The sequence below is a fragment of the Leopardus geoffroyi genome, chromosome D1, assembly GCF_018350155.1.
Source record: "Leopardus geoffroyi isolate Oge1 chromosome D1, O.geoffroyi_Oge1_pat1.0, whole genome shotgun sequence".
Taxonomy (NCBI): Eukaryota; Metazoa; Chordata; class Mammalia; order Carnivora; family Felidae; genus Leopardus; species Leopardus geoffroyi.
The window spans coordinates 85,830,000-85,842,037 of NC_059329.1; the positions used below are offsets into that span (position 1 = coordinate 85,830,000).

The following is a 12,038-nucleotide window of genomic DNA, read 5'->3' on the forward strand; positions in this document are numbered from 1 at the left end:
GGATATAAATGCACACTACCACATGGTTGGAAGAGATCATCACAAGGTTTCAAATTTCAAGGTAATTGGAAAGTTCACAGATAAGCCAGAGTGGTCCTAAGAACAAAGAGAAAGGCATAAAGAAGTGAGTGAGGGGAATAAGTTGATGTTTATTATGATTATTAAAGAGAAACAGAAGATGGATTACAGACGATATCTTTAATAGGTTCATGGAAAGATTAAAACATCAGATGTGAAGAGGTAGCAAGACACGAACAAAAATTCCAGGTAAGATAAAGACCTCTAAAAGGGCTCGAACAAGGGTGAAAGAACACTGACACAAATGAAGTTAAACAAACAAGAAAAACACAGCAACAGGTGTGGTGCCAGCAAAAGTATTTACCTCTTTGTCTCTCCAGCTTAGTGGATTGCCTTGCTCCACCTCAATGAATGTTCACTGATGATTACTGCTGAAAAGACAAAAGAGAGAATAAATCAAGTGAAGACAACCAGTGATGGGAAAAAAAAATGCAAAAATGAAAAACCATTTCTGAAAGATGAGGTACAATTGTTCAATAGGGCTGATTCTCAATACTGTCTAAAGCATTATGATAACATGCCAAAAAAAGAAAAAAAGTTTCTATAATTCTAACCATTCATCTCTCCCTCCATCTAAACTTAATACTTAAATATTTGAAACTTACTACTTCCATGCATCTTCCTGGATTAGCCTCATTTTGAGTCAAGGGTTTCAATCATTCATTTCAATCATTCAGTAATCTGCCTTATTCTATTCACATTAACTATAAGTTAGTAACTGTCACAGCACCCGTATTTCCTCTGGCATAATACTTCTTCAGTTATTTCAGTTGCTTCTTTAATTGTCTGTTTACCCAGATAAACTCTAAGCTTTTATAAGGGCTACAGCCAACTGTCTTGTGTCTCTTGTAACAAAGTGTGGGACACATAGTAGATACTCGATAAGTGGTTTGTTGATTGAATGAATAAGTGAATGAAGGCTCTATATGTACTACATGTATGTGTATATGTGTGTGTTTATCTCATCACTAGCTAGTTCTTGATGGTTTTCTATCTTCCCAATAGATTTTAAGTTGTTGTAGGGATAATCATCTAATTTCAGAACATAACCATAATAGTTTGTGGTACTTAAAAATAAATACAGCTTAGTTCACTGATATTAAAATCCTAAAAACTCAGAGATAAATAAGACCAAGAAAATTAAAGAAGAGTTGGTGATGAAACCAGTAGAAAGAGCCAAGCAGATATAATCCTAGGATAAAAATAGCAGAAATACACTGTATATAGTGCAAATATTATTCATCAATAAGAAGCACAATTTACTAACAGGATCTCAAAGTGAGAATTTATTAATGTGTGGTAGACATTAGTTAATGGGCAGATAAGTACTAAAGTGATGAATTGAATAAGAATGTGGTTTTTTTTTACCACCACTACAACCAAGGGTCTTAAAGCCTTGCTATATCTATATAACTATACTTACATCTACATCTATATCTACATTTAATTCTAGATATAGTACTTGATCAATCATCTTGAAGTTAAATATTTAACATATGCCTACGTCGCTTGTGTTAGATGCTGATGACACAGGAATTAAGAGGTTTTTGCCCTCTTTTGCCCTTTTTGCTTTTATCTACAAACTATAGTTCAACAAACATTTTGGTTTGGCATCATTTTTCCAACTCAATAGTTTGCAGCTTTCATTTGCTCTGTTTGAAAATTCCTAAAATACAGCTATGAATTCTTAATGTTCTAATATCCAAAACTGAGCAACAAATATTTCACTATTAATGATAATAACAACAAAAACTAACCTTTCCTGTGTACTTACTACTCTTAGGCACTATTTTCTCACTGAATCCTCACAACAGACATAGAGGGAGATACTATTATTAATCCTATTTTACAGAGAAAGAAACCAAGCCATAAAGATTAATTAACTTAAAATGTTCACATAACCAGTAAGAGACAGAGCCTGGGTTCAAACCTATGCAGTCTGACACCAGACTTCATGCTCTTAACCATTGTGCTAACACAGTTTATATTTCTGCTATGTTAGTTTTACATAAAATGGATAAATTACTGGGATGCCTGGCTGGCTTAGTCGGTAGAACATGTGACTCTAGATCTCAGGGTCATGAGTTAGAGTCCCATGTTGGGTGTGGAGCCTATTTAAAAAAAATGGATAAATTACCTTCTTAAAATAAGATAGTGAGAAACAAAACTATTATAAATACACATCAACTTCAGACATGTGGCAAGATAGTTGGTGCTTAGTTTCTTTAAGAGGTGTCCCTGCCCTACAGACCTTATGGAATTAGGGAATCAGAACACACATCCAAAATGTATAATAGTACCCTGTGAGATAGGATGAGTGCAAATGAGGAGTACACACAGGACTTGCTATGAAAGTTGAGAGGAGGAACTAATTTCTAAGGATTGGACCATCATAAAAGGCTTGATGGAAGAGATGGGTCTTAAAGGAGGGATAAAATTGATGGGTGGAAACAAAGAGGAAAGATGGTATAAGCAAGGAGAACCACCTGAACGAAATTATGGATGAAGTACCAAGAAAAGATCCCATTGTTCAACATTTCATGTAGGAGGTTAATAGGTGATGAGGCTAGAAAACTATGGATCATATTGGGGTGGTAAGTAAATACCAGGTTAAGGAGTTAGGACTTTATCTTCCATTTTATTTATTTACTTATTTTTTAAAGTAAGCTTTACACCCAATGTGGGGCTTAAACTCAACGACCCTGAGATCAAGAATTACATGCTCTATTGATTGAACCAGTCAGGCACCCCAAGACTTTATTCTCTAGACCTGGCTTGTTCAAAACAGCAGTCACTAGTTATATGTAGCTATTTAGCACCTGAGATGTGGCAAGTCCAAACTGAGAATAAGCAATACAGGTAAGATACACAGCAGCTTTTGAAAACTTAGCATGAAAAAGCAATGTAAAATACCATTAATAATACATTGATTACATTTTGAAATGATCATACTCCAAATATATTAGGTTAAATAAAATATATTATTAAAAATCATTTCACCTCGTTTTATGTTCCTAATGTGGCTACTGGGAAATTTAAAATTATATATGTGGCTTGCATCTGTGGCTTACATCATATTTCTATTGGGCAATAATGCTCTAGAAAAATAAAAATAAAGAAAAATGAGCAGGGACTCATGCAAAAAGTGTTTCAAAAACTTATTCTGTAATAATAAATTCAGACTGTAAGACAACTGATCTGGCTTTCAATAAGCCAATGGCAGGAAAAGAAAAAAATACCTAGATAGCAATGAAGTGGGACTGCTATAGCTAAGATACTTAAGAGACAGAACGTTGAAAACAATGTATAGATTTTGTTTGGATCATGATTCAAGCAAACTAACCATAAAAAGTCATTTCTGAGACAACTAAGGAAATGTAAATAGAGACTAGATATTGGATGCCATCAATGAGTAATTGATCATTTCAGTGGAATGACTTTATGGAGATGAAAGAAAAAGTTGCAAACTAAAGTATGCTTTAGTGATGTTAGCTAGAGTATGTCGAGATGAAATGACAGAAGACTTGGGAATTGCTAGGAGAAAAATGCATATTTCTTACTATCTAAAACCTACCTACCTACCTACATACATACACACACAGAGCACACACACACACACACAAATATAAAAGAGTAACTTGAGAAAATGGAGGTACCGTGATCAGACTTTTCAGAATTTGGCTTAAAAAAAGGGAATAAAAGAGACAACACAATACCCTAGGGGATCATAAATCAAAGTTGCGTGCTCTTGCTGTAAAAATTGGAGGATCTGAGCATAACTATCTATATGAGGAAGCACTAAGCAGTGGAAAGGGGGGTGTTTGGGGGCTAAAATTTCAATGGTGTGTCAAGAAAGGTATTCAGAACAACACAGTTCATTCATATAAGGTATTTCCTTAGAACCACACAGAAGGTATGTTGGAACCAGGACTAAAATCAAATCCTCTAACTTGGCATAATGTTCTGTCTCTAATTTTAAACATGACAAAATCCTATGGAGAACCCAGTCTATACTTTTCACTCTGGATTTTCTCACTTTCTTGTGTCATTCAATTATTCTTTATACCATCATTAAATAATTTGGCCATATTAAAATATTTTACTTAATGTACTTAGGTTTATCTTAATTGCTTCTTCAACTGAGATTTGGTAGAAGAAAGACAAAAAAGAAGAAGAAAAGCAAATTTAAGCAGTAACAACAACAGAACCAACTTAACATCTCCAAGTGAAATTTAAATCATGTTGACAAAACACAAGATGCAGTTTCACCTCTGGGTACAATGCAAGAAGAGAGGTCAGTGTAAGGTGAGCAGTATAGAGATACTAAATGGGAAGAACAGAAGGCAAAGCAGAATGAAGAAGGGAAAAACTAACCAAAAAAACTTAACAGTAGCCTTTTGGAGTGGCCAACAACTGCCTCAAAGTGGAGTGGTTCATTCTGCTTTTTCTGTAACCTTGAAAGATAGCCTGGCTTCCCTGGTAATAGGCTGACTTCCTGAGTGTCCTGTTCTGCTGCTATACAAATAGCTATTTGGCCTTGATGCTTGGTTTGTTTCCTCATCTACAAAATGGGATTTTAACACCTGCCTTATTAGCCTCACCGGGTTGAAGTGAAAGTGAAGCGAGATAGTAAATGTGAACGGATTTTTAAAAGTTACCAGTTGCTAAGATCTACAAGAAATAATTGGGTTGAAAATCTTTTCCAGGGTGGGGGCCTGGGTGGCTGAGTTAGTTGAGCGTTGGACTCTTGATTTTGGCTTAGGGTCCTGGGATCCATTCCCCCACCCCGACCCCTCCACTGGCTGGGACTGACCATGCAGTCTGCTTGAGATTCTCTCTCTCTCTCTCTCTCTCTCTCTCTCTGTCCTTCTCCCCCATCTCCGTCGCGCGCATTCTCAAATTAAAAAAAAAAAAAAAAAAAAAAACTTTTCCAGAAAAAAACTATTCAAACTGAAAAGAAAAACTTCAATCGTCATAGGTTTTCTCTTAATTTTAGAATAAGAACATTCTTTTTTTTTTTCTTTTTTTTAGAATAAGAACATTCTAAGGCAAGTGTAGCGACAAGGGAGGAATTAGATCTCATCTTTCACATCCCCCTACTCCACCATTCCTCACCCCCCCCCCCCCCCCCCCACGCCGAAGAACCATCACCAACCACAAAAGGATTGGGAGCAGCGCTGGGCAGGGTAAGCGGAGGGAGCTTTGGGGAAGGCGGAGGAAGCCCGGGTGTGAAGTACTCTTGGGGGAGAGGAGAAACGCTACAGTCGCAGACCTGGGACAAAAGGGAGTTAGAAAGAAGCGAAAGACACCTCTTTTCACAACCCGACACTTACTGCTGGTAAACTCCTTGGAAGCAGAGACTGGTTACCATAGCGACCGCGTCCAGGAGGGCGGAGCGCCTCTTGCTTGGTGTCTCGGCCATAAGAGCTCGACTAGAAACGTAGTCACGTCAGAGCAATGACTTCCGGCGGAAGGAGAAGCCGGTTCCGGGTTTTGGCAGGCTGCCGGCGAGGAGTGGGTACGAAGTACTGTTAAGAAGTTTGGTAAGTTTGATACTGAGTAAAGGCAGCGGAGGGTATCCGCCTAAGACTGGGTGGTACAGCCGCAGTGAGTACAGTGGATTCCCAAGTCTCAATTTTGAGGAGCTCCCCACCCCCATCTCTTGAAGTTACCGGCTGTGGGAAGAGGTTGCCTGATTTCTGGGGCTCCCGGCGAGGTCTGTTCTGTACTCTAGAGGGCTGGGGTGTCCTCCTGTGAGCACTTTCAGTTCTTTGTGAGCGCCAGAAACCGAGGGACTCTTGCTGTCTACCTGCCGCCCATGCTGACCGGCCCTTTCCCATATTACTCTATTGAGGTAATGTGAAAGAAACGTGAACACTAAGAAGTGGAAACGCTAAGAGGGAATGCTCCCAAATTCATTTTAATTCTTTGCTGTTTTGTTTTGTTTTCAACATTTTTTAAATTTGTCAGCATTTATTAAATTTCTCTAGTGTGTTTACTGAGGACTTCTTGTGTGCCGCCTTTACCATGAGACTAGCACAAATACCTTCTTAGAGGTCATCACCGCTCGGGTTCGTTTTCGGATTCTTTTTTCTTAATGCTATTATATATTCATTGATTTAAGATATAAGTGTATATCATGAAACCTGTAACACATGTTCCATCCTTGTCTGTATACTTACACGTGAGATTCTTGGGGCGTTTTGAATGAAAATGAAAATATATGCTTCATGAGGATTGTATTGTAATCATGATTTACTCAACTAAATATTAAAGAACTTAGAAACGTACTTGCGTATTTCTTCGATCCTGCAAACTAATGAATCGTCATCAATATTTTTATTAAGCCTATCCGAGAAGGCCCACTTCTTGTTCAGTGGATGATGGCATTTGAGCAGATACCAAAGAAGGATTGGTACAGCATTCTGGGGGCAGACCCATCTGCAAGTATGTCAGACCTAAAACACAAGTATCAAAAACTCATACTACTGGTAAGTCTTTGCTTGCAGATTTAAATCATGGGGGTGGGGGGAAACAGTTTTTTCTTAAGTGATGGGAAATTTAGGTTTCCCTAAAATGAATGTATGATATCAAAGCAGGAGAAGTAAGGTATTAATTTGATTAGTTGAAAGTGTCAGTAATACTGTAAAAAAAAAAAAAAAAAAAAATTTTTTTTTTTTTTATTTGAAATGGGAAAACATGGTTTGGAGCAAGAAATCTGAGTCATGCAGGTTGATTTGGAATCCTGATTCTACCACTAACTGTGGGAACTTGGGACAAGTTACTTTCCCCCTGTATGTGCCTCAGAGAGGATTAAATGAAATAGTCCATGTAAAGTGCTTAGAATAAGCAATGTTAGCATCCAGTAGCCACTAGCTACATGTGTCTATTGAGCATTTGAAATGTGGCTAGTCCAAAATGAAATTTACTATAAATGTATAATACACAGTGGATTTTGAAGACTTAGTACAAAAAGAGAATATAGGCTCAGTCAGTTAAGCGGCCGACTTCGGCCCAGGTCATGATCTTGCCGTCCGTGAGTTCGAGCCCCGCGTCGGGCTCTGTGCTGACAGCTCAGAGCCTGGAGCCTGTTGCAGATTCTTTGTCTCCCTCTCTCTGACCCTCCCCCGTTCATGCTTTGTCTCTCTCTGTCTCAAAAATAAATAAACGTTAAATGAAAAAAAAAAAAGAATATAAAATAATCTAAACTTTATGTTGATTACATATTGAGGTGATAAAAATCTGGGTATATTGGCTATTTTGCGTATTTTGTACATAATGTATGCATATATTTGCATATAGTATAATAAAATATAAAATCAATTTAATCTGATTTTTGCTTTGATATTGCATATGTGGCTTGCATTTATAGTTTGTATTGTGTTTTTATTGAATAGTGCCCATTTATACACTGTTTTTCACACAACTCAATTCTTTTGTGAAATGAGTTGTAATTATAAGTATATAGTATCTTTCTTAACTGTTATTTTAATTTTTTTCAACCTATATTGTGAAGTTTCTTAAGCCAATGTCAGTAACTCTATAATGGTCTCCAGTTAACTTAGTTTACAAAAGGGATAGAGCATCATTACTTATGTAGCATTAGTTGTTCCTATAGTTTTTGTCAAATAGATCTGAGATTTTGCCAAAACTGTTTGCATTTATTGTGAGAGACAGTAGCCATTTTACTGTCAAGAATGTATTACTATCCCTTCTTTAGGTAGTAAGCTGACTAAATGATACTAAGATTTCTTTTGTCTCAGAATTTTCAAGATTTCTTTCGTTAAAGTCAAGTAGACTTGATTGAAAAATTTTTCCTCATACTGAATCATCCTTTTCCCTCATTTCAGTGAGAGTTGAGGCTAGAAAAGTAGACTGGGTCTAGATCATGCAGGCCTTTTAGTCCATGTTGACCTTTAATATGGCAATGAGAAGCTGTTTGCTCTTCATATATTAGCACTTGTCAAACACCAAAATGAGTGAGTCATTTTGCATACCCTCTCTTAGCCTATTAGAGAGTTACAGTTGCTCTAGATCTTCACCAACATTTGATGCTATTTGTCTCTTTCATTTCATCGATTGAGGGTTTCTCAATTTTGCTGCCATTGACATTTAGGGCAGGATAATTCTATGTTATGTGGGGCTTCCCTGTGCAGTGTAGGATGATGAGCAGCATTCTAGATGCCAGTAACAACTAAAAATGTCTCCTGGGGATCAAAATGGCCAACCTCCCCATTCCATTGAGAACCACCACCCAATTCTGTGTTTATAGTGATCTCTCATTGTGGTTTTGTTTTGTATTTCTCTGATGACTAATGATTGTAAGCATTTTTAAATGTTATTATTAGCCATTTGTATAATTATCTTTTCTGAAGTGTCTTTTTTAAAAATCAAGTGTATTCTTGGGGCGCCTGGGTGGCTCAGTTGGTTAAGCATCTGACTTCAGCTCAGGTCATGATCTCATGGTTTGGAGGGTTTTCTCTCAGTTCTCCAGTCCTGTTCTCCAACCTTAGTAGGCCACTTGTACCAGTGCCTCATAGATGAATGACTCTTGGCTGTCCTGTCCTATCTCTGTTCTTTCTTGTGAATACTTGGAATATGGAATAGAATTGGTGGGCAGGTACAGTCTCTGTACATTTGACGCCCGTCCATAGGTCATGCCAGTCTGGAGTTGGCCCTTAAAAATGATTAAAAGTTTGTTTTCTTTTCTTTTTTTTTTTTTTTTAAGTTTATTTATTTATTTATTTATTTTTTTGAGAGAGACAGCATGAATTGGGGAGGGGGAGAGAGAGAAATCCCAAGCAGGCTCCATGCTGTCAGCCCGATGTAGAGCTCGAATTCATGAACCATGAGATCATGACCTGAGCTGAAACCAAGAGGTGAACGCTTAACAGACTGAGCCACCCAGGCACCCCTAATTTGTTTTCTTTTTATCTACATCTGTGATGGCTTCCTGCTTTTGCTGCTATGCCAAAGATAAAGCCAGTAATGGGTTTCTTCTCTTCTGGGGAGGACCTTTTCATTTTGAATTTGGATTCATTGGGTTTCTTTGAGTCCTCAGCTCCTTATTTAAGAAAACAAAAGAAAACAAACAACTATGAGTTTGTGGGATATCTGGCCTGTTCTCCTGGATTATTCCTATCTGCATTAAAATGTACCATCATTTTTCCCATCTTTGGAAAAAAAAAAATCCAGCCTTTCTTTCAACCCATTTCTGCCACTTGTTGCCCCAACTCTTCTATGGTTCTTCTTTTAAAAAAAAAAAATGTTTATTTATTTATTTTGAGGTGGGGGAGTGGCAGAGGAAGAGGGAGAGAGAATTCCAAGCAGGGTCTGTATTATCAGCACAGAGCCTGATGTGGGTCTCTATCTCACAAACCATGAGTTCATGACCTGAGCTGAAATCAAGAGTCGGATGTTTAACCAACTGAGCCATCCAGGCACCCCTCTGTATTCTTTGTAGCAAAAAACATTTCAAAATGTTATCTCTATTTCCTTTCTCCAATTTTCCTCTTCCCAATTCTTTTAAACCTACTCCAATGAGGCTTTGCTCCCACCACTACACTGAAACTGCTCTTATCAAGATTGCCAGTGATACCTGTAATGGGAAAAAACACAGTCCTCCTCCTGTGTTTTTCCTTTACTCACACATAATTCTTCTGTCACCAGATGTGTGGATTTTCAACACATCAAGCAATTTTCTGCAACACCAGTTGGATGTCCTATAATTCACTTCAATTCTGACATTCCCTGGAGATAGCGTCAGATCCCACAAAGTTAAGGGCTCACTCCCACAACACTGCCCCCACTTGAGATGCCAGTCACAAGTCCCAGGTTGTCACCTATACTTCTGACCGACCAGCTATAGATTAGGGTTCCCTGACCCTCTCCTTGAGTTTGATAATTTGCTAGAAAGGCTCACAGAACTCAGGGAAATCATCACATTTACCAGTTCATTATATAATAAAGGTTATGGTAAAGGATACAGATGAATAACCAGATGAAGAGATACAGAATACAGGAGATTCTGTCACTGTGAAGCTGGGGTATGCCACCCTCCTGGCATGTAGATGTATGTGTTCACCGACTCAGATACTTTCTGAACCCTGTACTGTTGGGAATTGCGTGTAGGCTTCATCATGTTGGCATGATTGATTACTAACTCCATTTCCATCTCCTCTCCCTTCTCTGGAGAATGAGGGATGGGCCTGAAAGTTCCAAGCTTCCAATTATGGCTTAGACTTTCTGGTGATCAGCCCCCATCCAGGAGCCCACCGAGAGTCACCCCATTAGAAAAAAAGACACTTCAGTCACCCAGGAGATTCCAAGGGTTTTAGGAATTCTGCGCCAGAAACTGGAGGCAGAGACATGTGGATATTTTTTTCTATTACTTCACAATATCCATGTTGCTATAACCAATGGTTAATACTTAGTCTTCATTTTGATTTATTAGTAAGATGACCATTTATCCTACTTTTCCCAGAGTAGAGGTGGTTTGTGCCTTTTGTCCTAGCATAATTAATAACTCTCTTTTTCAGTTTTTTGAGGTGTCAACGTTTAAATTTAAATTTATTTTGAAGAGGTTTTTTGTAGTTACGTACAACTGTGTAAATTATCACCACGGTTAAGATATGGAACATTTTCATAATGCTAAAAAGTTTCTTTGTGCCTTTTGCTCCCCTGATGCCTACAACTTTAACCAGCTGGACCAGTGATTCTGGTGCACAGGTGTATGTGGGCCCACTGTACTATGTTATGATACCTGCAAATGTGAGGAACTAAAGTCCTGGAGAAGGAGGGTCAAAGTGAGCAAAGGGGAAAAAAAAAAAAAGACACTTAAAAGGAAGAATGATTGGCCCAACTGTCTCCCAATAAGCTTTGCTGTATTGGCTCCTTGTGGAGAGATGGAGTTTGGAGGAGAGGACTTTCCAGACCAAACTCAATTAAAGAAAAACCAAAATTTTTTCTCCTAACTTGGTTTCTTCCTAAGCCAAATAGAGCTGAAGAATTCTGAACAAAGTTGGTATGGATGTGTAAATTGCTTTGGGATGAAGAGGTGTGTCTATTAGGTACTGATGGTAAGCTATGGAAGAAGCCTTGGAAAGGGGGTAAGACACTGTTTCTGGGCATTCCAAAGATGAGACCTCTTCTTCCAGGCAGACACCACTTTGCTAAGTAATAAATTTAAATTGTCAACCCTGCTTAGATAACAGCAGCTTTTGACACAGTTTATCACATATTCTTCTTTGTTATATTTTCATTTGTCTTATAGGACATGATATTTTCCTAATTTACCTCTTACTAAATTATCTCTGGAAAGTAGTAGGTACTCAAATTTTGTTCAATGAGTGAATTGTATGAATGTAATCATCTTTATATTTTAATTCCTCTATTGATGACTTCAATTTTGTATTTTTATTTCTAACAACTCTGCCTATTTTCTGAATTTTCTTTTTGATGTGTGTGTGACTTCCTGATACTGTTTTAGGAATAAAATATTTTGTTTAGGTTAATAAAGTTTTTTTTTAAGTTTTCTTCTTTTTCTTTGGGTTCATTTTATTTTATTTTATTTTATTTTTTTATTTATACATTTGTTTTTGTTTATTTTTGAGAGAGAGAGAGAGAGACAGAGCATGAGCCGGGGAGGGGCAGAGAGAAGATGGAGACAGAATCCCAAGTAGGTTCCAGGCTCTGAGCTGTCAGCACAGAGCCCTAGGCAGGCCTCGAACTCACGGACCGTGAGATCATGACCTGAGCTGAAGTCGGACGCTCAACCGACTGAGCCACCCAGGCGCCCCTCTTTTTTTTTTTTTTTTTTTTTTTTTTTTTTAAGTAGACTTAATGCCCAGCATGGAGCCCAACATGGGGCTTGAACTCCCTACCCTGAGATCAAGAGTCAGACGCTTGACCGACTGAACCACCCAGGTGCCCCTCTTTGAGTTCCTTTTGGTTTTTCTCTT

General features: G+C 38.0%; 2 protein-coding genes across 5 annotated transcripts in view; one reads left to right on the top strand and one right to left on the bottom strand.

Annotated features, from left to right (window-relative positions):
- DCDC1 (doublecortin domain containing 1) overlaps positions 1 to 5,524 on the bottom strand; it is a 483,981-nt gene extending 478,457 nt beyond the window's left edge. Inside the window, exons 1-3 of one of the 2 annotated variants that reach the window (XM_045484847.1) lie at positions 5,412 to 5,524; positions 383 to 449; positions 23 to 96 (exon numbers count right to left, since the gene is read on the bottom strand). In XM_045484847.1, coding sequence (XP_045340803.1) covers positions 23 to 40 — 18 coding nt within the window. In that variant the 5' untranslated portion in view covers positions 41 to 96; positions 383 to 449; positions 5,412 to 5,524. The remainder of the gene's footprint in view (positions 1 to 22; positions 97 to 382; positions 450 to 5,411) is intronic. The other variant, XM_045484848.1, reaches the window with a different exon arrangement.
- A 9-nt stretch (positions 5,525 to 5,533) lies between these two features.
- DNAJC24 (DnaJ heat shock protein family (Hsp40) member C24) overlaps positions 5,534 to 12,038 on the top strand; it is a 55,164-nt gene continuing 48,659 nt past the window's right edge. For 2 of the 3 annotated variants that reach the window (XM_045484862.1, XM_045484860.1), the window contains exons 1-2: positions 5,628 to 5,932; positions 6,426 to 6,569. In XM_045484862.1, the coding sequence (XP_045340818.1) occupies positions 5,897 to 5,932; positions 6,426 to 6,569 (180 nt within the window). In that variant the 5' untranslated portion in view covers positions 5,628 to 5,896. The other variant, XM_045484861.1, reaches the window with a different exon arrangement.